General features: G+C 42.1%; 2 protein-coding genes across 5 annotated transcripts in view; both read right to left on the bottom strand.

The window, feature by feature from the left end:
- LOC139530593 (unconventional myosin-VI-like) overlaps positions 1-17095 on the bottom strand; it is a 79327-nt gene extending 62232 nt beyond the window's left edge. For 2 of the 3 annotated variants that reach the window (XM_071327133.1, XM_071327132.1), the window contains exons 1-2: positions 16920-17095; positions 11889-12031 (exon numbers count right to left, since the gene is read on the bottom strand). In XM_071327133.1, coding sequence (XP_071183234.1) covers positions 11889-12005 — 117 coding nt within the window. In that variant the 5' untranslated portion in view covers positions 12006-12031; positions 16920-17095. The remainder of the gene's footprint in view (positions 1-11888; positions 12032-16919) is intronic. The other variant, XM_071327135.1, reaches the window with a different exon arrangement.
- A 1094-nt stretch (positions 17096-18189) lies between these two features.
- LOC139530576 (sentrin-specific protease 6-like) lies at positions 18190-24823 on the bottom strand. 2 transcript variants are annotated; one of them, XM_071327112.1, is made up of 19 exons: positions 24688-24823; positions 24212-24328; positions 23946-24098; positions 23802-23872; positions 23518-23708; positions 23113-23286; positions 22947-22980; positions 22441-22602; positions 22090-22277; positions 21322-21782; positions 21113-21229; positions 20858-20980; positions 20671-20763; positions 20127-20479; positions 19945-20012; positions 19707-19774; positions 19380-19448; positions 19136-19286; positions 18190-18924 (listed from the first exon to the last, which is right to left on the bottom strand). In XM_071327112.1, exons 2-19 carry the CDS (start codon positions 24301-24303, stop codon positions 18787-18789), a joined length of 2706 nt encoding a protein of 901 aa, XP_071183213.1. In that variant the 5' UTR covers positions 24304-24328; positions 24688-24823; the 3' UTR covers positions 18190-18786. The 2 variants fall into 2 exon arrangements, with proteins under 2 accessions (XP_071183213.1, XP_071183212.1); XM_071327111.1 differs by having other exon boundaries at positions 21322-21785.
- Positions 24824-25378: the final 555 nt, after the last annotated feature.

The raw sequence follows: 25378 nt of genomic DNA on the forward strand, positions 1-25378 counted from the left end.
GGGATTGAGATCTGGGCTCGTCGCTGGCCATGGCAGAACACAGACATCCCTGTCTTGCACGAAGTCACGCACAGAACGAGCAGTATGGCTGGTGGTGTTGTCATGCTGGAGGGTCATGTCAGGATGAGCCTGCAGGAAGGGTACCACATGAGGGAGGAGGATGACTTCCCTGTAACGCACAGCGTTGAGATTGCCTGCAATGACAAGAAGCCCAGTCCGATGATGCTGTGACACACTGCCCCAGACCATGACAGACCCTCCACCTCAAAATCAATCCCGCTCCAGGGTACAGGCCTCGGTGTAACGCTCATTCCTTCGACGATAAACGTGAATCCGACCATCACCCCTGGTAAGAAATAACTGTGACTCGTTAGTGAAGATAACTTTTTGCCAGTCCTGTCTGGTCCTGCGACAGTGGGTTTGTGCCCATAGGCAACGTTGTTGCCGGTGATGTCTGGTGAGGACCTGCCTTACAACAGGCTTACAAGTCCTCAGTCCAGCCTCTCTCAGCCTATTGCGGACAGTCAGAGCACTGATGGAGGGATTGTGCGTTCCTGATGTAACTCGGGCAGTTTTGTTGCCATCCTGTACCTGTCCCGCAGATGTGATGTTCGGATATACCGATCCTGTGCAGGTGTTGTTACACGTGGTCTGCCACTGCGAGGATGATCCACTGTCCGTCCTGTCTCCCTGTAGCGCTGTCTTAGGCGTCTCACAGTTCGGACATTGCAACTTATTGCCCTGGTCACATCTGCAGTCCTCATGCCTCCTTGCAGCATGCCTAAGGCACGTTCACGCAGATGAGCAGGGACCCTGGGCATCTTTCTTTTGGTGTTTTTCAGAGTCAGTAGAAAGACCTCTTTAGTGTCGTAAGTGTTCTTAACTGTGACCTTAATTGCCTACTGTCTGTAAGCTGTTAGTGTCTTAACGACCGTTCCACAGGTGCATGTTCATTAATTGTTTATGGTTCATTGAACAAGCATGGTAAACAGTGTTTAAACCCTTTACAATGAAGATCTGTGAAGTTATTTGGATTTTTAGGAAATATCTTTGAAAGACAGGGTCCTGCTGAGTTCACAGTTTTATTATATATATTATATATATTTTTTTAACATATATACAGTGCATTCGGAAAGTAGTCAGACCTTCACTTTTTCCACATTTTGTTGTTACAGCCTTATTCTAAAATTGATTAAATTGTCCCCCCCTCATCAATCTACACAAAATACCCCATTATGTCAAAGTGTAATTTTGTTTGTGGATTTTTTTTTTAATGAATTCATTTAAAGCTGAAATGTCTTGAGTCAACTGCTTTCAACACTAATAAGGTCCCTTAATTGAGTAGTGAATTTCAAGCACAGGCTTAACCACAAAGATCACAGAGGTTTTTCAATGCCTCGCAAAGAAGGGCACCGATTGGTAGATGTGTCAAAATAAAAAAAGCAGACGTTGAATATAATCCCTTTGAGCATGGTGAAGTTATTAACTAGGCTTTGGATGATGCAAAATAATGATTTTTATTCATTGTTGGAAATACCAGTCAATGGAAATACTTGACTGTCATAATTATCGGTCTATGCGTTCATTTGCATAATTTAGTGGAATTAAATTGGCCTGTGTGCATTTTCTTTAGTCATCATGCATCTTATTTATCTAACAAAACTATGACGCGCGCACATCATATTTTGAGCAGGATTTCTCCTGCAGCTCCTCAGCTGGTTGCTGCTGGAGTAAAACATGTTTTTGTAAGTCCATTCATTGCTCAACAATTCTCAATGCAATCGCATGTTAACAGTTTTGGTGCACGATTAAAAAAAGCTACTATTTTTATTTCTCAACTGGTAATTGAAGCGTGCCTCCCATTCACCATTCAAGTGCAGGCAACAGCACTTCACAAATGTGAGCTAGAGGCAGCATGCATTTTAAAAACGTATTTAATTGTGTGAAACCTGAATATTTTATCTCATATTTTGAGGCATGCCTTACCTTGCTTCAAAGTAGCCTATAGGCAAAATCTGACCACAGAAACGTGGAGGCAATTATTTTATAAAGACTTCAAAAGCTGTGCGTATCAAGTTTGGGGAAGCTTACAATTTATCCAACCTTTTATACCATTCTGTGTGCTAGTTATTATTTTTATGGAACATTTGAATAATTACATTTTCGTTTTTCAAAATCATTGCACGTGGTTAATCATAAACTCTATTAAAATGATAAAAATGCAAAAGTCAAAAGTCAACTAATGTGAGATCACCAGCCTCTGCCATATAGACACGTTGATACGCTGTAATCCATTAGATGCTAAAGAAATGAGTGTATGGAATGAATAGCCTATATGCCAATGCAGCAGTAGTGCTGGGTGATATGGCCAAAATATCATATCATGGTATTTTACATTTTTTTAATTAATAAAAGTTCTACATTTGCTTTAAGAGTAGTGCATGACCCAAGGGTGGCAACACATTTTCAAAATTATTTCAATTGGTGTTTCTCCATTCTGATTGTTTTATACTGTTCAATTCAACTTCAACATAAAATAATTTGCTGCATTTCCATCAATTTCTGCATTTGAGATAATGTCCACACTGCCACGATATGGGCAAAAAAACTAGGCTCCGCTGTCTCCCGCATTCATTCCTAACTCAGTTGCCAGCAAGGAAGGAAACTGCACAGTGATCTCACCATGAGGCCAATGGTGATTTTAAAACAGTTACAGAGGTTAATGGTTGTAATATGAGAGAACTCAGGATGGATCAACAACATTGTAGTTACTCCACAATACTAAACTAAATGATAGAATGAAAAGAAGGAAGCCTATACAGATTAAAACATGCATCCTGTTTGCAACAAGGCTGCAAAAAAACACTGCAAAAAAAATTGGCAAAGAAATGAACTTTTTGTCTTGACTACAAATTATTATGTCTGGGGAAAATCCAACACAATCACTGAGTACTACTTCATATTTTCAAGCATGGTGGTGGCTGCATCATGATATGGGTATGCTTGTCATCGGAAAGGATTAGGATTTTGGGGGGATAAAAAGAAACGGTATAGAGCTATAAGCACAGTTACGGTTTTGACTTAAAATCGGCTTAAACATCTTGAAGAATTTTTAAAAGAATGAATGGGCAAATATTGTAAAATCCAGGTGTGCAAAGCTCTTAGACACTTAACCAAAAAAACTCGGAGTTGTAACCGTCGCCAAAGGTGCTTCCACAAAGTATTGACTCAGGGGTGTGAATACTTATGTAAATGAGATCTGTATTTAAATTTCAATGAATGTGCAAAAAATTTAAAACATGTTTCTCACTTTGTCATTATTGGGTATTGTGTGTAGACGAGTAAGAAAATATATCCCATTTAATCCATTTTGAACTCAGACTGTAACAACAAAATGTGGAATAAGTCAAGCGCATATGACACTTTCTGAAGATCACTGTAAATTGAAAGGAACAAGCTGCTTGTGCGAGAAACAAGGGCAGGGACATGGCAGGCTGATGAATAATTTAGTGGGAGGGAAACAGGATATGAGCTGTGTGTGTCCTGGATAGCGATATGAGCTCAGACTTGATTCTGTACTGTTACTGTGGGAACCCAGCCGTGTATTTACATATTTACGACCCCAGGCCTAAACCCACTCCTGCCCAGATCATTTTACAAGCTCTACGTAGGTATAGGTATGTGCGCGTCTGTGTTTGTATATGTATGTCTAAACTGCTTACCCCACTGGCACAAACAGGATGTAAGCAAAAACAGAAGAAGCTTTGTGTGCAGGGGCTAATAAAGAGCTGCCAACCCCAACAACAATGGGAGCATTACTCCCCGCTAACAAGACATAGCCAGGATGCTCTAGCCTCGGTCTGACAGAGGGTCATAGGCAGAGCTGTGATTTAATGAGCAGAAGTGAGCAGTGAAAGTTGTTCAATTAGGCCCTGTATCCCTTAATGACTGGTTCTGGGCCTGTTTTGCTGTTAGAGAGTTCATAATGGTTTCTGGTTAAGGATAAAAAGTAAACAGGGAGGGTAATAAAGCCTTGTTCATAATGCAGCCCTTAAAATACCACCCCCGTGGAATTCTAATTTGCAAATAAAAAAATCCCCATAAAAATCTGTTAGTTTAAAATAGAGATATGTTATTTTTGCATTGGATGCGTCTCAATCCCCCGCTCCGCCTATGTCGCACTTCCGGATCTGCGGTGAAATGTGACAGGGGTAGAGCGGTGTTTGTCAAACCATGAGACATCCCGAAAATCGCTGTTCTCACAAAACTGTCTGTAGCGTCCAAATGGTTTGCCTACAAACCCCTCTATTACTCACAAAAACAATGGTGTTTTCCGTTTCGCTCTATGACCTCCATAAGTGTCAGGAGACTCGTCTGAAGTCTGTACAGACGATCTGCCATCGTCTGTCTGTAGCGTCCGAACTGTTTGTAGCGTCTGAAACGAAGCACGGTGGTCGCAGCATCATGCTGTTGGGACGTTTTTCAGCAGCAGGGACTGGGAGACAAGTCAGGATCGAGGGAAAGATGAACGGAGCAAAGTACAGAGATCCTTGAAGAAAACCTGCTCCAGAGCAATGAGGACCTCAGACTGGGGCAAAGGTTCACCTTCCAACAGGACAACGACCCTAAGCACACAGCCAAGACAATGCAGGAGTGGCTTTGCGACAAGTCTCTGAATGTCATTGAGTGGCCCAGCCAGAGCCCGGACTTGAACCCGATCTAACATCTCTGGAGAGACCTGAAAATAGCTGTGCAGTGACGCTCCCCATCCAACCTGACAGAGCTTGATAGGATCTGCAGAGAAGAATGGGAGAAACTCCCCAAATACAGGTGTACCTAGTATGGGTCGACCGATTAATTGGAATGGCCGATTAATTAGGGCCGATTTTAAGTTTTCATAACAATCGGAAATCGGTATTTTTGGACACCTTTATTTAACTAGGCAAGTCAGTTAAGAACACATTCTTATTTTCAATGACGGCCTAGGAACGGTGGGTTAACTGCCTTGTTCAGGGGCAGAACGACAGATTTTTACCTTGTCAGCTCGGGGATTCAATCTTGCAACCTTACGGTTAACTAGTCCAATGCTCTAACCACCTGCTTTACATTGCACTCCACGAGGAGCCTGCCTGTTACGCGAATGCAGTAAGAAGCCAAGGTAAGTTGCTAGCTAGCATTAAACTTATCTTATAAAAAACAATCTATCAATCAATCAATCATAATCACTAGTTAACTACACATGGTTGATGATATTACTAGTTTATCTAGCGTGTCCTGCGTTGCATATAATCGATGCAGTGCTCATTCGCGAAACACGACTGTCGTTGCTCCAACGTGTACCTAACCATAAACATCAATGCCTTTCTTAAAATCAATACACAAGTATATATTTTTAAACCTGCATATTTAGTTAATATTGCCTGCTAACATGAATTTCTTTTAACTAGGAAAATTGTCACTTCTCTTGCAACAGAGTCAGGGTATATGCTGCAGTTTGGGCCGCCTGGCTCGTTGCGAACTGTGTGAAGACTATTTCTTCCTAACAAAGACAGCCAACTTCGCCAAACGGGTGATGATTTAACAAGCACATTCGCGAAAAAAGCACTGTCGTTGCACCAATGTACCTAACCATAAACATCAATGCCTTTATTAAAATCAATACACAGAAGTATATATTTTTAAACCCGCATATTTAGCTAAAAGAAATCCAGGTTAGCAGGCAATATTAACCAGGTGAAATTGTGTCACTTCTCTTGCGTTCATTGCACGTAGAGTCAGGGTATATGCAACAGTTTGGGCCGCCTGGCTCTTTGCAAACTAATTTGCCCAAATTTTACGTAATTATGACATAACATTGAAGGTTGTGCAATGTAACAGGAAAATTTAGACTTATGGATGCTACCCGTTAGATAAAATACGGAACGGTTCCGTATTTCACTGAAAGAATAAATGTTTTGTTTTCGAGATGATCGTTTCCGGATTCGACCATATTAATTTTTACATTTACATTTAAGTCATTTAGCAGACGCTCTTATCCAGAGCGACTTACAAATTGGTGCATTCACCTAATGACATCCAGTGGAACAGCCACTTTACAATAGTGCATCTAAATCTTTTAAGGGGGGGGGGGGGTGGGAGGGGGGGGGGGCAAAAGGATTGCTTTATCCTAGGTATTCCTTGAAGAGGTGGGGTTTCAGGTGTCTCCGGAAGGTGGTGATTGACTCCGCTGTCCTGGCGTCGTGAGGGAGTTTGTTCCACCATTGGGGTGCCAGAGCAGCGAACAGTTTTGACTGGGCTGAGCGGGAACTGTACTTCCTCAGTGGTAGGGAGGCGAGCAGGCCAGAGGTGGATGAACGCAGAGCCCTTGTTTGGGTGTAGGGCCTGATCAGAGCCTGAAGGTACTGAGGTGCCGTTCCCCTCACAGCTCCGTAGGCAAGCACCATGGTCTTGTAGCGGATGCGAGCTTCAACTGGAAGCCAGTGGAGAGAGCGGAGGAGCGGGGTGACGTGAGAGAACTTGGGAAGGTTGAACACCAGACGGGCTGCGGCGTTCTGGATGAGTTGTAGGGGTTTGATGGCACAGGCAGGGAGCCCGGCCAACAGCGAGTTGCAGTAATCCAGACGGGAGATGACAAGTGCCTGGATTAGGACCTGCGCCGCTTCCTGTGTGAGGCAGGGTCGTACTCTGCGGATGTTGTAGAGCATGAACCTACAGGAACGGGCCACCGCCTTGATGTTAGTTGAGAACGACAGGGTGTTGTCCAGGATCACGCCAAGGTTCTTAGCGCTCTGGGAGGAGGACACAATGGAGTTGTCAACCGTGATGGCGAGATCATGGAACGGGCAGTCCTTCCCCGGGAGGAAGAGCAGCTCCGTCTTGCCGAGGTTCAGCTTGAGGTGGTGATCCGTCATCCACACTGATATGTCTGCCAGACATGCAGAGATGCGATTCGCCACCTGGTCATCAGAAGGGGGAAGGGGGAAATATTAATGACCTAATGACCTAAGGCTATTATTTCTGTGTGTTATTATGTTATAATTAAGTCTATGATTTGATAGAGCAGTCTGACTGAGCGGTGGTAGGCAGCAGCAGGCTCGTAAGCATTCATTCAAACAGCACTTTCCTGCGTTTTGCCAGCAGCTCTTTGCAATGCTTCAAGCATTGCGCTGTTTATGACTTCAAGCCTATCAACATCCGAGATTAGGCCGATGTGAAACCGATGTAAAATGGCTAGCTAGTTAGCGGGGTGTGCGCTAATAGCGTTTCAAACGTCACTCGCTCTGAGACTCGGAGTAGTTGTTCCCCTTGCTCTGCATGGGTAACGCTGCTTCGAGGGTGGCTGTTGTCGATGTGTTCCTGGTTCGAGCCCAGGTAGGAGCGAGGAGAGGGACGGAAGCTACACTGTTACACTGGCAATACTAAAGCACCTATAAGAATATCCAATAGTCAAAGGTATATGAAATACAAATCGTAGAGAGAGAAATAGTCCTATAATTCCTATAATAACTACAACCTAAAACTTCTTACCTGGGAATATTGAAGACTCATGTTAAAAGGAACCACCAGCTTTCATATGTTCTCATGTTCTGAGCAAGGAACTTAAACGGTAGCTTTTTTACATTGCACATATTGCACTTTGTTTTTGCATTATTTAAACCAAATTGAACATGTTTCATGATTTTATTGATGTATTATATTAAGTTAAAATAAGTGTTCATTCAGTATTGTTGTAATTGTCATTATTACAAATCAATTTTAAAAATTGTCAGTTTAATCAGTATCGTCTTTTTTTGGTCCTCCAATAATTGGTATTGGTGTTGAAAAATCATATTCGGTCGACCTCTAGTACCAAGCTTGTAGCGTCATACCCAAGAAGACAAGGCGGTAATCGCTGCCAAAAGCTGCTTCAACAAAGTTCTGAGTAAAGGGTCTGAATACTTATGTAAATGTGATATTTTAGTTTGACATTTGCAAAAATCCTTTAAAAAACCAACAGTTTTTGCTTTGTCATTATGGGGTATTGTGTGTAGATGAGGGAAAAAACGATTATCAATTTTAGAATAAAGCTGTAACGTAACAAAACGTGGAAAAAGTGAAGGGGTCTGAATACTTTCAGAATGCACTGTATACGGAGCCTGTTGCCAAACATACAGGGTTAAATACCTGTTAAAAACAAAAACGAACAAATGTTTCCTGATCTTTCTTATATCTCTCAGATATAGGAGACACACTTCAGAACAAACTTCCTTTGATATTATTTTGGGACTATCAGATACACATAACATGATATTACCCAGGGAATCGATAGATCATCATTCAGAGATGCACAAAAACAATATAATATTAAAAATGGGTGAACCTTTCCTTTACCGCTGAAAATACTGGAATACTGACTGTCCAAACAGTATGTTAGAAGTGATCAAATCGGATGTGTGTGTGTGTGTGTTCAGACAGCACTCATTTGCTGACATGACTATGCTAGTTGTCAAAGTAACAACGGGTGTGTGTACAGTGGTTTAGCCTGATTGGTGGTGGTGCTCGTGCTTCCTATCACTCAGAAGTTATGTAGCAAGCTAAGGTGACAACAATGCCTTCCATGGCCATTTCCAAGTTGCTTTGAATTTTCAAAATCACAGTGTAAGAACACTTAAATCCTCAAGGCATAAGAAAATCCAACATTATAAACAAGTCATTTTTTTCTAGCCACAGCAGTCAAATGTTTAGCTTTCTAGCACATTCAGTAATTTATTTGTAAACAATTAACAAGCTAGTTGGCTACCACATGTTCTTCTCAAAACTATCAACAGAGTCGCTAGCAAGCAACAAGATTCAGATTTGTATCTTATTTCAAACCACCTATGAAGGTCGGCTTGAAATATCTAAATCCATTTGCTTTTTGGCTGTTCAGACTGCAGGATAAAATAAAGATTTGAATCAGATATGCAAAACAATTATATTTGAGTCACTTCAAACTGCCAATATGAACAAGAGTTAGCTAACTAACCACGCTGTTAGCTAGCTACAGTTGAAGTCGGAAGTTTACATACACTTAGGTTGGAGTCATTAAAACTCGTTTCTCAACCACTCCACAAATTTCTTGCTAACAAACTATAGTTTTGGCAAGTTGGTTGGGACATCTACTTTGTGCTTGACACAAGTAATTTTTCCAACAACTGTTTACAGACAGATTATTTCACTTATAATTCACTGTATCACAATTCCAGTGGGTCAGAAGTTTACATACACTAAGTTGACTGTGCTTTAAAACAGCTTGGAAAATTCCAGAAAATGATGTCATGGCTTTAGAAGATTTTGATAGGCTATTTGACATCATTTGAGTCAATTGGAGGTGTACCTGTGGATGTATTTCAAGGCCTACCTTAAAACTCAGTGCCTCTTTGCTTGACATCATGGGAAAATCAAAAGCAATCAGCCAAGACCTCAGAAAACAAATTGTAGACCTCCACAAGTCTGGTTCATCCTTGGGAGCAATTTCCAAATGCCTTAAGGTACCACATTCATCTGTACAAACAATAGTATGCAAGTATAAACACCATGGGACCACGCAGCCGTCATACCGCTAAGGAAGGAGACGCGTTCTGTCTCCTAGAGATGAACATACTGTGGTGCGAAAAGTGCAAATCAATCCCAGAACAACAGCAAAGGACCTTGTGAAGATGCTGGAGGAAACAGGTACAAAAGTATCTATATCCACAGTAAAACGAGTCCTATATCGACATAAATGGGGTGGCAGGTAGCCTAGTGGTTAGAGCATTGTACTAGTAACCGAAAGGTTGCAAGATCCAATCCCCGAGCTGACAAGGTAAAAATCTGTCGTTCTGCCCCTGAACAAGGCAGTTAACCCACTGTTCCTAGGCCGTCATTGAAAATAAGAATTTGTTCTTAACGGACTTGCCTAGTTAAATAAAGGCAATTTAAAATTTTTATTTTTTAAATGTTTAAATAATCTGAAAGGCCTCTCAGCAAGAAAGAAGCTACTGCTCCAAAACCAACATAAAAAAGGCCATAATGACCATCGTTATGTTTGGAGGAAAAAGGGGGAGGCTTGCATCGGGGTGGCAGCATCATGTTGTGGGGGTGCTTTGCTGCAGGAGGGACTGGTGCACTTCACAAAATAGATGGCATCATGAGGTAGGAAAATTATGTGCATATATTGAAGCAACATCTCAAGACATCAGTCAGAAAGTTAAAGCTTGGTCGCAAATGGGTCTTCCAAATGGACAATGACCCCAAGCATACTTCCAAAGTTGTGGCAAAATGGCTTAAGGACAACAAAGTCAAGGTGTTGGCATGGTCATCACAAACCCTGACCTCAATCCTGTAGAAAAGTTGTGGGCAGAACTGAAAAAGCGTGTGTGAGCAAGGAGGCCTACAAACCTGACTCGGTTACACAAGCTGGTGAACTTGGTGAACTCATTCAGTGAAAGTAATGCACTGGGGAGTGACATAAGGTATAGTGCATGAGGTGGCTCTTTTTCCTCTAATGATCTTTCCCGCCAGGTAACGCAATCACCACACCTTCTGCTGCTCCCATTACTTATTGATTGCCTCTGTTAGTGACACTGATATAGTGCAGGTCTGTTTTACATACTCTTACATTTATCATATTATCTGTTCAAACATCTCTGTAATTCAGGTCAAGTGCTTTCTGAAAGGGGAACATGCTGCAGTGTACCAGCCAAGAATCTAACCCACACTGATACCATCATATGGTAGCAAATTCAGCTCTTGTAATGAACCTAGGGTCAACAGAGGTTAGGTTTTTGATTAGGGCCGGGACGATACCAGCATCATGATACTTGTTAGTATCATGGCAAGGAAAGAAGACATAAAGTGGATAACCTCTTTGGAAAACAGCCTTAATGTTGAAAACAAACATTATGTTGAAATCCAGTCACATTTGTTTATTTTCCAAGCTTTAGCACACAATATTTTACATACAGCAGGTTTTTAAAGGACCAAAGAGTTTGGTCTGCTTCGTGTTTTCATTTTTGCTGTGTAAAAAATATTGCGATACCAGTATCGTCACAGCCCTAATTACGACATTACGTTATTCACCTAGTGACCCAATAACAATGATTGGGCCATCCTGAGTGGCGCAGCAGTCTAAGGCACTGCATCGTAGTGCTAGAGGCATCACTACAGAACCTGGTTCGAGCACAGGCTTTGTCGCAGCCGGCAGCAACGGGGAGACCCATGAGGCGGCGCACAATTGACCCAGCATTGTCCGGGATAAGGGAGGGTTTGGCCGACCGGGATATCCTTGTTCCATCGTGCTCTAGCGACTCGTGGCGGGCCAGGCGCATGCACGCTGACTACGGTCGCCAGCTGTACGGTGTTTCCTCCGACACATTGGTGCGGCTGGCTTCCGGGTTAAGCGAGCAGTGTGTCAAAGAAGCAGTGCGTCTTGGCGGGGTCGTGTTTCAGAAGACACATGGCTCTCGACATTCGCCTCTCCCGAGTCCGTACGGGAGTTGCAGCGATGGGAGAAGACTAACTACCAATTGGATATCACGAAATTGGGGTGAAAAAGGGGTAAAACGTTTGTATTTTTTTAATTCATAAATAAAATACAGGTTGGAGTGATTATGTGACGCGTATGTAATACGGAACATAAGCAGACACATTCTAAATCACAGGTGTAAAACTCATTCCATGGAGGGCTGAGTCCGAGTATATGCTGTTTTTTGTAATTCCTTTCAATTTGTGTCCAATTAAGACCTGGACAACCAGGTGAGGGGAGTTCCTAAATAATCAATAACCTTAATTGATCAATTAGTACAAGGGAGAAGCTAAAACCTGCATACACTCGGCCCTCCATGGAATGGGTTTGACACGTGTTCTAAACTGTGCCGAGTCTGACTGACCTTGCCCTTCCGGTTGAATGGTTCGATGGTGAGGGCGCCAGCTCCAATGTCCACGATCATGCCCAGTTGAAACCCATCGGTGGGGTGGGGCGCCCACACTGGTTTCCCATCCTCCATGGCTAACTACAGCTACCCTGTGGGCTCTGCACAACATGGAGAGAGGAGAAGAGTCAGGAGGTAGAAGCCTGATGATATGCATGCCAACAACAAAATACTACTGAATTTCCCCTTGTGGGGTAGTTTAATAAAGTATGAAGCTATTCATCTATCTACAAGTCTACCTTCTGTACATCCCTGATTGAATAAACATGCCATGCTCCATTCAGATAAACAAGTATAGGCATATACAAAATTGTTTGGCAACATTCATCCAACCATGTAAGTGTGTGCAACCCTAGTGTGTGCTTGTTTTCCATTACATTATCTTGTTATTCCCTTGATTGACAGATCCTGTAAAAGTGGATTTGCCATATAGGAGGGAACAGGACCTAGGTTTTTCTCCAGAGAGACTCTCCACTTGAGAGCAGAGCTTGAGTCATTTTGACACCAGAGGGGAGCCAAAGGTGGTGACTTCAGTAAAACTTGGGCTCTCACAAACTGAAAGTGTACAATCAAGAATGAAGTGCAGTTTTTGCTTGGCAAAACAGTTATTGAGTGCTGCTAACAATGGTGCAATTACACTGTAAATCAAGGACTAATGCTAAACATTTAGCTAGCCATTTCTGGTCACCTAAAGTTAGTTAAAAATAGTTACTATTTGGCCTATTTTGAGACCAATTATATTTCAAAAATGCTTTTAGTGGGTGAACTGAGGGAGCCAAGCATGTACCAGCTGTTGATGGTGGCATAAATGACTCCCAACAACAGCAGTCAGAACAGGAGCGTGAAATACACTCCGTCACACCAGCCCCTAGAGGTTTGATCTGTCACTGTGTGAGGGGTGACTGGAGAGTTCCATTGTACAGCATCACACAGTGATTGTTCGCCTAGTTAGCAGCTTCCCAGACCAGACAGTGTGTGTGTGTGTGGTTTCTCAGGACAGAGGGCTTGCTGGGTGTTTGGCGGTGACCCAGATACAGCATGGACGCCTGGGAGATTCTTCCAGTGCACTTGTTAATTATTCAGCTTACGCTTGGCCAATCACTTAGTGATTAGATCAACAACGCCTGTTAGCTTAGGCATGGCGATGAACTCAAAAGCAGACTAAGTTTAGGCCTACAGTAAATCTACTAATGTAGGTCCTATGAGTATGTGGACCGTATTAGGTCAGTTCTGTAGTTGGTTTGACACAGGCAAAAATCAGGTCTACGCAAGGTCTACTACGCCTGTTGTGTTCAACACACGTGACAAATTAACTTGATTTGATTTATTTCCAGCAAACTAGATACGCCCCATTTTATTGCAACACACACTATCATTGATGAGAACAATCAATGGGGAGAACATTATCCTAAAAAGGGAAACAAAGGCTACACTTCAATACTGCCTTCATGTCAAAGTCCCAACCAATAAAGACAGGGTAATAGACAAGACAACAGGTGTGGCCACTGCCCTACATCTGTTATAGAAAGTGCGCTTGGGAAGGTTGGGTTAGCAAGCCATGAGATAAAATCAGCCATAACTGGGATCTTGGAACTACGTAGCTAAAATATGGAGCCTAGCTTATGCAAACAAGGTAAGTATGCCGAATATAGATATCCCTTAAATATTTTATAATATGCCAACCATACATGCATACAGTATACTTAAAAAGTCCACTGTACCACAAGGAGAACCAAATGTGAAGTGCCCCCTGCTCACTTCTGGTATTGTTATATTGCCCTGCTTTATATTACACTGATCCCATCTTTACAATGGAGTTCTTGTTAAAGAAAAGGTTGACCCATTTTGAATGTTTCATTGTTTTTGTGCATTTCTGAGTGAAGTGCTATTGATTCCCTGGGTCATTTCATGTTTATCCGAGTTATTGGCGTTCAAACAGGAAGAAATTTGGCTGGTATGACGCAGCACTGTGATAAAGTCGCTCTCATTACACTCCAAGTTAATATGAATACAACTTTTAGATCACAAAAACGTCCATCATACATGTCAGATTTTAATATTGGCCATTGATCATATTTTTGCGATATTCCTACCTCAAGAAATGTGTATTTTAAATGGAGGTTCTAGCACATTTTTCCTATTTGTCTGCCTCTTTAGGCCAGCAACATACTACCATGCATCCCACTGCTGGCTTGCTTCTGAAGCTAAGCAGGGTCAGTCCTTGGATGGGAGACCAGATGCTGCTGGAAGTGGCGCTGGAGGCCCACTTGCACCATCTCTGGGTTGTCATTGTGCCCATTATCTTAACAGGAGGCACCCTTTTTCTGGTCTAAAAAAATATCCCAATGCCCCAGGGCAGTGATTGGGGACATTGCCCTGTTTAGGGCGCCGTCTTTTGGATGGGACGTTAAATGGGTGTCCTGACTCTCTGTGGTCACTAAAGATCCCATGGCACTTATCGTAAAAGTAGAGGTGTTAACCCCCGGTGCCCTGGCTAAATTCCCAATCTGGCCTTCATAACATCATGGCCACCTAATCATCCACACAATTGGCTCATTCATCTTCTCTCCCAGTAACTATTCCCCAGGTCGTTGCTGTAAATGAGAATGTGTTCTCAGTCAACTTACCTGGTTAAATAAAAAGGGGATTGGAATCCAATGAATGAAGGAACATACAACGCCCCACCCAGCAGACTGTCGACCAATCGCGTTCACGGTGTCATGCTGCGTCACACGGTTGCTAAGCTGGCTCCAGCTGTCCTGTCTCAATGTCGAGAAATGTGCCTATTTTCCTCGTAATGTCATGATTCCAAAGCTATACAATATTACAGACAGCAAGTTTCTCACATCTCTGAAAAGATTTGTAACGTTGTACTTCTTGACAAAATTCTTGCTAAAGCGCCCAATAGACTCCCATTCACTCTTTGAAGTAGAGCTCCTTGTCCCAGAATTGCCCAGAATGCACCGCACGGCTCATGGACGTTGCATGGGCAACACTTCCCCATCTCCTCAAAAGTATATCTGCCTTTGCAAATGTCAGACACTACTCTGTGAGGCACATCAATCAGCAGGTTGAACATGCTGAGATTGTAGACTCCTAAATTGATAGCTGTAAAATCACCTAAAAAAACTGCACTAACGAGCTACTTTACACGCTGATATTTGTCTTTGGTATTATTGTGTGCTCTTTGGATTATAGCAGCTGCAAAATGGCATATGTAAGACAGGGTTCCCAGGGCGGTTTAATTAGGCCCTCCAAGTTATAAAACACCAGCAAATAAGTTCCAAGTAATTCTTATTTTGGAAATCTATTCCAAGATTTTCCCACACATCTTGTTCTGTCCTTAGCACAATAATTTCACAGTCTACTGCTTCCATGTTTGATGGCCTCAACAGGAAATATCACCAATAACAACTACAAAGACATCACATAACTAACATCCTTCCTGATGTTTAAAGATTGAAGTCTGCAAGAATTTTGTCAACACCAAAGCAGCAGAGGGTATGCATTTTTTTAAACACAAAATGGGCACAATGTTCATCAGAAATGCTATGCTACAGCATTATAACATTGCATATTACATCTTGATAGTTGACTACATGACAGACACTATCACATGAATAAACCATCCACCTAATACAGGTCCCATTATGGGTAGCTTTGAGTCTACATGTAATCCTCTTATGGCTCCTAAGACTGAACGGAAGTGAGATATTTGTCAGGCCTGTTGAAGTATGTAAGGTGTGGTTCCCAGTCAGCTCATGAAGAAAACAAGACACCAGTGCAGTAATGGGGGAGACCAAGGTTCATAGGTTAAGAAGGGTTTCCTGGAACACACATACACACCAAACCTCCTGCCTGCCTCAAGCTTCCTGTTCCCCCTATGGAAGAGAGGATATGGAAAATACCTTGGGATATCTGCTGTAACCTGACAGGATGTAGGGAAGAGTGCAGTGGTGCTGGTGAGTCAGTGGTCAATGCAACAATAGCCTCCAACCTAAAGGAGGCCATTCGGGGCTTGTCAGAGAGTAACTTGTCTTTTTTCTTAGCGGTATTCTATCAAAATCTATTACAATACAGAACAGACAGCATTGATTAAGCACATTATCAATGAGCCTAATGCAGGGTGACCCAACTAGCAGACAGCGGGTTTGAAATGATTAGTCAAATATTATATCTGTTTGGGCTTCTTGCGATCAATTTGCAGTCTACAAATTATTTGTAATTATGTTCTGGCACCATGAGCATCCGTTCAGGAACAAAATAACCCTGCGGCTGAATCTAGTTGATGATCCCTGGCTTCGTGTACCTTCAGAACATAACTACTTTGATGGTTAAACTCTGCTGTTGTTAATTAACAAGCCAGAATTATGCCACTAATATTTTTGTGATGCTTATTTCATGGCAATTGAAAAATCATGGCATGCACATCATTTCAATAAACAGTTACAGTAAGAGCTACTTCATAGCTTTGTCAAACAATCATTGGATAAAACTATTAACTAGCTATTGTCTAACAGAAATGTCACATGCACATACTTACATTCTAACCTGACAGCTTAAGTCACATGTCGACATATTTACCTAGCTAAATATGGAGTATCAATCAAGACAATGGCTACATTTACCGAACAAAAGCAGGCAGGCTCGAGTTAGATAGTTATAAGTTACCGTTATGAGCTAACTAGAGCCCTATAATAACATTAGCAAATGGCATGCTTAGGCAGCTTCAGCATTGTGAGACAATTCCACTTAGACATAATGCAACGCGAAATTAAAATGAATATGATAATTTTAGCTACCTAGCTATATCAGTATTTTGACGAAGTCAGTATCTATCTCATTGGTATTTGCAAACTGCGCTCGCTCCACCATCATCACATAGCTAGCCACTCCCAGTTAGCTAGCCACGAGCTAACAAGTGTAGCCTACAGGTTATATCTAGCTACCTCGCTAAATGGTTTGCAAGAATACTAAAGAGGAACTTACAACAATGTATCCCGTAAAACGATACGTCTGTATTCTTGATGTGGCTCAACGAAAAACTGGTTAAAATTCCCGCATACAAAATATAATTGACAATATCCGAACTCTTATTTTGGTACTCTGTCGACCGGTAATTCAGCAGCAACCTACCCACAGCTGAGCAGACTGAAGTCCACCTGGGAGGCAGACATGACGTCACTGGGAATGCGTTTCTTTCCAGGAACAGTAACCGTCATCATAATGATAAAATAGCATAAAGGTCGAGAAATTGTAGTTGCAGCGTAACTTGATAATCTGCATTCGTATGTACTATATTGTCGAAGGATATTGATTCTCACTTGATACAGATAAAAGTAATGCATTTGTCCTTGTTTAATGTTTATAGCTACAGGATTGCTTTTAAATAATATTGTTTCCCCTTTCCCCCCAGATGATCATGGGGAAAAGTACAGAGGGCAGATGATAGATGCAAATTAGCATACATCACAATGGTTTCAATAAAAGGTGTGTAAAATGCTACTTCAGGCTCATAAATATTTGAGAGGCTGGTAATTTAACACTTTTTTAAGACATCACCTGAAGACAACATATCCCCCATTGAAGTCTATAATGGGTTTGTAGATCTAATTAGGACATATGATACCCATTGTATCACATTTCCCACAGGGAGAACGCATTTAAATGTGACATTACATTTTTACTTTCTTTGTTCATGTTATAATCCTGTCCTCCATGTCAAAGACCGCAACTGCACACAATGCCAGTCAAACAGTAGTTTTCTGGGTAACTGACCACAAGGGTGAACCATTGAAGGAATTAACCTTTATTCAACCATATAATTGGTTGGGATCAGTGAGAACATCTCATTGACAACCTGAGGAATAGTGGATGAGTCAAATGAGCCAATTCGAGACTGAGGATAGAAGGATAGGAAAGCTTTTGTTTAAGGGAGGGACTATGACAACTGGAGAGCTGAGGCTGAGCCAATGGAACAGAGGACAATATAATCAGATTAATAGAGCAGTACATCTGAGGCTGAGCTCCCGTCAGCTCTGTTGAGCCAACAGACCACCATGCAAGGGGAATCCCACAGCCGGAGATGGGCGTAAACAAGGAACAAGGCAGAGCACATGATGAAACTGCAGTTAAATCAATATCTCTCCTAAAGTGGGTTGGTCGATAGGGCTGTTAATTTCCTACAGTCTTGTTTTTGCATAGGCAACTACCCGGTCCTTAAAATAACTGCTTTATAAAAAGGACCACCAAACAAGAATTGGTACTTAAACATTTATTTATTTTTCACTTTCTTCTACTTCAAATGAAATTGAACAATGCTAGGCTGCTCGCTTATCAGATGGGCAATCCAACGAAGTGCCCCTCACAAATAATGCAAGTACTATGAGAACTTAGAGACATTCAAAAATGTACAAAACAATGTATTACAACAGTCTCATGTCTCTGACATTACATTTTCAAGCATAACAGGACATTAAGAATAAACCGGAACCCTTTATAGAACAAAGCTAAATTTACACAGAAATTCTCAATTTATGCTATTTTAATCTGTGATGCGACAACTAAGGGAAGAATCATATCACCATCCTATCAACCAATAAACATTGCAAAACACAGATGCTTAGTCACAAGCGCAACCATGAAAAAAGATTATGCCTTAAAATTAAAAAGGTGAGGTGTGTATGTATGTATATATACACATACACACACAGTAACAATGTGATACAGAGTAAGGTAAAGGAACTAAATGTACCGTCACTGAGCCAGGTCCATTGAACCAAGGGAGACTAAATAACCCCACCAAATCAAATGGTGAATTTCATCATATTGAATAATATATCCATTTAAATGGAGGTTATGAGTCATTTGTGTCCTCTTGTTGATGTTGAATTTTGAGGACGAGTTTCCTGATATCTGCTCGCTTGCGCTTCACCAGCATCAGTGGAAACCATTCCTTCAGGTCCATGGGCGGCTCAAAATCTTTTGGGGGATTCTAAATCCCCAAAAATATATATTTTTAAAGACTTCTTTAGAAATCTCAGAAATATTAGCATGGTACAAGTCTCATTCGTGGGGCCAGGAGTTATCTAACCAGTATTTATTTCCTGATCATATCATGGTCAGAAAAAAAAAACACTGACCCGATTCATCCTATATTAACCAATTTATTTTTATGTACTGAAGTCAACAATTTATGTCCTCACCTGGAAAAAGCTCTCCACATATTGAAGCAGGTAAACGCCACAGTCGCTGTAGTTGTCCTGCTGAGGGACCTGGGGGTTTGAGCCCCTCATCGAATCTTTAGAGAAACTCCTCAGACTCCCTTTCCTCACCTCCCACTCCACCTCCAAGTATCTGCATTCACACACATTTCCAAACTCAGTCCGTACTACAGTCAAAAAGGTGTTGCTAACCTGATAGGTGGATAAATAGTAGATAAAATCTTACTCTTGCAGGATCTTCACGACCCCCGATCTCACATGGCCTCCTAGGGAATCCATGATCAGGATACAAGGTCTGTTTGAGGAAAAAGCAAAAGATTTGATATGATCAGACAGTCTGTGATAATTCAAGGTATTGCTCACCATGAGGACATTGTAAATCTTATCAGTTTATGGTACATACAAAGAATGATTCTGGTGCCATCTAGTGACATGAGTGAATAACATTTTCTTGCAGGAATAATAAATGTTCAACTATTGTGAGAACTACAATAGTCTACAAGGCAGCTGTAAGGTAAAGGAGTGTGTTAAAACCCCAGCCCATGGAACTTACTGTTTACAGGTAGTGGGTTGGGAGGAGATATCGACACTGTCCTGCTGGTCACTCTCATTGCACTGGTCCTTGATAGGGAGAAAGATTTTTAGTGTCAAATTCAGACGTAACATACTTGATAGAATGGCCTGAAAGACACATTCTCTAATCACCCCTTTTGATAGTAGTATACTGTCAAAAAAACTAATGTCAAAAACAGAATATGGTGTCACACAAAATATATATACAGATCCATTACCTGATTTGAATCCTGAACAGGAGAAAAGGCAAAGATATCCTTTTCCATTTCATATCCGTTGCAATCATCTAAAACATAGTTCACATGCTCCCAATTCAGCAGTTGAGAGGTCATGACTAAATGCAATTCCATTTATAATGCAGTTAACGATCAACTAGACTGTATTCTCTCTCCTCACTCACCTGAGAGGAGCTGCTTCTTTATCCGACCTAGACCATGGACCCCTGTGGTGGTGGGGCTCACACTGAGCTCCAGCTCCTCTCCGCCCCCACCGTTTGAGCACACACACAGCCTCACCCCTATGGTGAGGTCGCAGTCTGGGGCTTCTGGGCCTGGCTGACCCCTGGTGCTGCTGCCCGGGGGGCTGAAGAACAGGGACATGGGGTTGGGGGAGGTGTAGTCCATCAGGAAGCACTTGTCCAAGCTGCTCTCTGCTTCCTCCAGCCAGGCTGGGAATGGGGAGTCTGGAGACAGGGGCTCCTGCTGGAGGTCCTCTAGGCCAGGGAAGCAGATGACCGCCAGGAACCAGTGTGCCCTGAGGAGAAGAGGGTGTTTTGACATGGATGGAAAGAAGAGTTGAGAAGGTGACTCAGGTAAACTAAACTAAAACATATGGGAACTTGACATTTGGGAGGAAAGCATACCTTAAATAAGATGCAAAGCAATATCATGACAATTTATGACAGAGTATATACTGTAATAGTATGCACGAGAGGATGGACTCACGATTCATTTATGGGGACAAAGATGAAGTCCTTCTGGAAGAGGTCAACATTCCTGGTCCATGTTCTCACTCGGTTGTGTCTCCTTTTCTTCACACTGGAATGAACGGTTGAGGTTGAGTTTAATTGTCCCACAGAGCTGGAACCTATTGGGCACTGGTTAAGTACAGTCGGCATACTACAGTACTTACGGTAGGTCCTCAGAGCATGGGGTCTTTCTCTGCTCTGTCTGGGTGAGGCGCTTGTAAAAGAAGGAGCTGAACATGTGACTCCTGTTGGCATCCTCCTCTTTCAGCATTGCAGAGACCAAGTACCTTGACAAACAATGAAGTATAACGTAAAGCAAAATTAAGCAACTTAATTCCATAGGAATGCAGATACTGAACATACACCAATGTTAACCCACTACGAGCAATGTAAAAGCAGATCTTACAGACTTCACTCACTTCAGGTAAAAGTCAATGATGACATCATTCAAGAACTCTCCCTCGTTGAGACAGTGCAGGTCTTCATTGGTGACAGAGATCCCCCCTCTGGCTGGATGAGGGGGGTACAGTATTATCCTAGCAAGACGACAACCCAAACATCACAATGGGGTTAGCAGAAGCAGTCTATTGTTCACTATAACAAGAGCACAAAGGGAATTGTCATTCACCTTTTGACTGGCCCTTTGAAGGTTGATTCAATCTCCACTATTTCATCATCCAAGACTTGTATTGGGGCAGGAGACAGGCATGCTGGGGGAGGAGACAGGCATGCTAGGGGAGGAGACAGGCATGCTAGGGGAGGAGACAGGCATGCTAGGGGAGGAGACAGGCATGCTAGGGGAGGAGACAGGCATGCTAGGGGAGGAGACAGGCATGCTAGGGGAGGAGACAGGCATGCTGGGGGAGGAGACAGGCATGCTAGGGGAGGAGACAGGCATGCTAGGGGAGGAGACAGGCATGCTGGGGGAGGAGAGATCCGTGGTAGGGCAAAATAGATCCGTGGTAGGGCAAGAGAGATCCGTGGTGGGGCAAGAGAGATCAGTTGTGGGGCAGGTGCAATCCATCTTGGGGCAAGAGGCTTGGAAGATGGTGTCTGTTTACTGGAGCCACAAATGGAATCCAAAAACTGCTGCTGAAACGCATCAGAGGTCAGAGGTTTAGATGGACCTGAAATGGCCTGGGATACCTTGTGCAGAAATGATGAAGCTGGGCGAGGAGGAGATTTAGGTGGGCATGCAATGGGCTCTGAAACCTGCTGCAGAGCGGAAAACAAACAGAGGACACAAATAAAATCCATTGATGCTTCATCAGGTTATGTCATTGTGGATGATGCTCCATTAAATGCCTACAACTAAGAGTGCATAAGTAAATGGATTTTCATTTATTAAACTTTCCACCATGCCCCATCAGTAACATTACATGTTCAACATGCTTACCTTCTCTGGGGTTGGATGGGAGGAATGCATCAGTATTCTGTTGGCCTCCACAAATGGCAACTGTACTGTGAAATCCTCAGGAGCTTTATTTGCTCTGCCAATTTCTCTGAAGACCTTCTCCAGTTCAACTTTCTCCAGGTCAGACAGCATATTCTCAAACACTAAGATTATGTAGTTCTCGCCGAGATCTGCCGAAAGACGACAAACTTCAGATATATAGACCGAGGGATTAAGTTTGATTAAGTCAGCAAACTGAATTTACATTGGGGAAACAGGGGAGTCTACAGACGAAAATCTACAGTATTAGAGTTCCCTTGGACAGTTCTTTGAGAAGTGTTCTGTAATACTCACGTTGGCCCTTGCTGTCATACCAGGCACCCCCGTTGGCTCGGGACATCTTGAGGAGAAGGCGGAGGCGCTGGGACTCCCCTGAGGTGGTCTTGAGGAAAAGGGCAGGCAAGTTTCGGGCATGGCACCACGCACAACTGGCCAGACTATACGACCATAGCCGCACTAATATTAACAGATTAGGGATGGGAAAATGTATTAAGGCCTTTACATACTGTCTGTGTGCTACATACCTCAGATTTATAACTCACTTTTAACAGCTTCAGCTCTTGGCTGCTCATATGTTCATTCCAGTGGAGGCTGCTGAGGGGAGGTCGGCTCATAATAATTGCTGGAACGGAGTAAATGGAATGGCATCAAACACATGGAAACCATGTGTTTGATAGCATTCCACCTATTCCGCTACAGCCAATACCACCGAGCCTGTCCTCCCCAATTAAGGTGCCACCAACCTCCTGTGGTTTATCCCAATAAGGCACAAATTCAGACTGAAGGGCTTTCTTTCTTACCTTGTTCATCAATCTGGATGTACTCTGCTGTAAACTGAAACAGAGTCAAATAAACTGAGTCAGAGGAATACTGGAATATCAGTGTTGTGTTCTCAACTGGTAAAGAGTTTCAATTTTGAAATACTGTACTGTTTTCAATATTATACTGAAATGATAATAAGCTTACGGTGACATGCTTGGGAGGTGTCCTGCGCATTGTTCCCACTCTCACACATCTGCAGAACACATCAATCCTCTCAGAAATGTCAGCAGATGTCTTTTTAGGAGGAGGTGATATGGGATGATTCTGTTTGACTCTTCGCCGTTTTGTGGTGGGTTTGTCTGGGACCAACTTTCCAAACTTTGAAGGGAACCATTAAAAAAGGTGAAAACCGCGACATAACAGATGGTGTTAATAGGTATAAACAAAATCACATACATTAGGGTTGTATTTGGTGTGTACAGATAGGTCACTCAAATGTGACATGTCCCTTGACTAAGTCGTTTTACTAGTCAAGATTCTTATCAAGAATCCAATTGACCTTTGATCACTGACAGACTACGGCTACACAGCATTGAGTGTTTCTGATACCGGGTCTTTCATTCGCTTCTTCCTTGGTAGTCTGGTTTTGGAGTTGGTAAAGTAATTGCTTGTGAAGTCATCGTCATCAGCGACTGTCTCCAAACTGCCACCAGAGGGCGTTGGTGAAGAGTGACTAGTCCCTGACATTGGCGTACCAGAACAGACTGAGGTTTCTTCCTTGTCATCACTTGACAACACAACTACATAAAAACAATAAGCATTATGTCAAGGATTGGATTTACTCTGTACAGTAGGATTCTTATGAAATGGCAGTCAAGTGAATAACCATTTACCTGCAGGTTGTAGGAGAGAAGGATTTTTCTTGGGCGATTCTTCTGTTTGAAGACATAGTGTGCCGTCAATCCTATAATGCATTCCAGACATGAGTGACAAATGTTTAAAATCCTTCATTACCTTTTAAATAAGGGATACCTCACCTTTGGGCATTATTCTGAAGCACTAAAGCAGGGGTAAACGCATGTTGGAAGATGCTGCCTTGGACAACCACTCCTGGAGAGGGTACCTGGCTCAGAATGAAGTAGTCACTGTGGTTGAGGACTGTGCTGAAATGCACTGCTTCATTTTGAGAGCTGTGGTGACAAAAAGTGAGTTTTAAAAGATGTGGATTTTCAAAAGCAAAAGATAATTGTTAAACATTAATGAGTTTGTAGCTAAGCAAACTAAACTTCATAGAAACACATACCTAGGCATCTTGCCAATTCCCAACATATTGAGTCCAATGGCATTTCCTTTGAGAGATCTTTTCAAATGTTTATTTGCACAACGTTTTTTCATTTGTCAGTCAGCAGTGCAGGTAAAACTGTTGGAAAATAAAACATATCAAATTGAGGAAATCCAAATCCATTAGTCACCCATCCATTAATTAGCCTACCCACAACACGAAGCATGAGAACTGCATTGCTGGGTTGCTACCAAAGTCAGGTAAACATATATTCATTGGAAAAACATCAATATTTTTCACTGTCACCGAGGTCCAACTTGCAGGGGTTAGCTTTAGCTAGCGTTCTTCTTTCATTCGGTACTATGTTAGTTAGTTATTTTCAGACACACAAAAAAATGAACAACCACTCTCTTCGCAATATTAACTAAACTGGTGGAGAGTAGACGAATGTTATGTGAATTGAAACGCAAAACATCTTCTGAACTGGATAAACATACCTTGATAGTAAGCTAACGCAAATGTCGTAGCTAATTTAGCCAGCTAATCAGTTCGCTCGCTAGCTTGATTTGAACTGATTGCATACACAGCTATTATGGTTGGTTAATGGAACTTTTCATTAATCTAGCAAAATACTAGCCTTGTTTTTCACAGAACATGTCTGCAATTCTGAAGATGACCGAAATTATTCGCACGCCCACCTATAACCACCTATCAGTGGTGTCATCAAAATGTGAACGTTCAACATTGATTGGAGGCTGAGCCAATCAGCGCCTCAGATGCCTGTTCATCACGTTGTAACAATGAGCGCCCAAATATACTTAAATATCAAAAGTAAAAGTATAAATAATTTCAAATTCATTATATTAAGCAAACCATACGGCAAAATTGTCTTGTTTTTTAAATTTATTTACAGATAGCCAGGGACACTACAACACTTAGAGGTTATTTACAAACGAAGCATTTTGTGTTTAGTGAGTCCGCCAGATCAGAGGCAGTAGGGAGGACCAGGGATGTTATCTTGATACATTTCCTGTCCTGCTAAGCATTCAAAATGTAACGAGGACGTTTGAGTGTCAGGGAAAGTTTATGGAGTAAAAATATTATTTTCTTTAGGAATGTCAAAAATATAAATCGTAAAGTACAGATACACCCAAAAACTACTTAAACAGTACATGCAAGTACTTTTAG

This window comes from Salvelinus alpinus, chromosome 9 (assembly GCF_045679555.1).
Source record: "Salvelinus alpinus chromosome 9, SLU_Salpinus.1, whole genome shotgun sequence".
Classification (NCBI taxonomy): domain Eukaryota; kingdom Metazoa; phylum Chordata; class Actinopteri; order Salmoniformes; family Salmonidae; genus Salvelinus; species Salvelinus alpinus.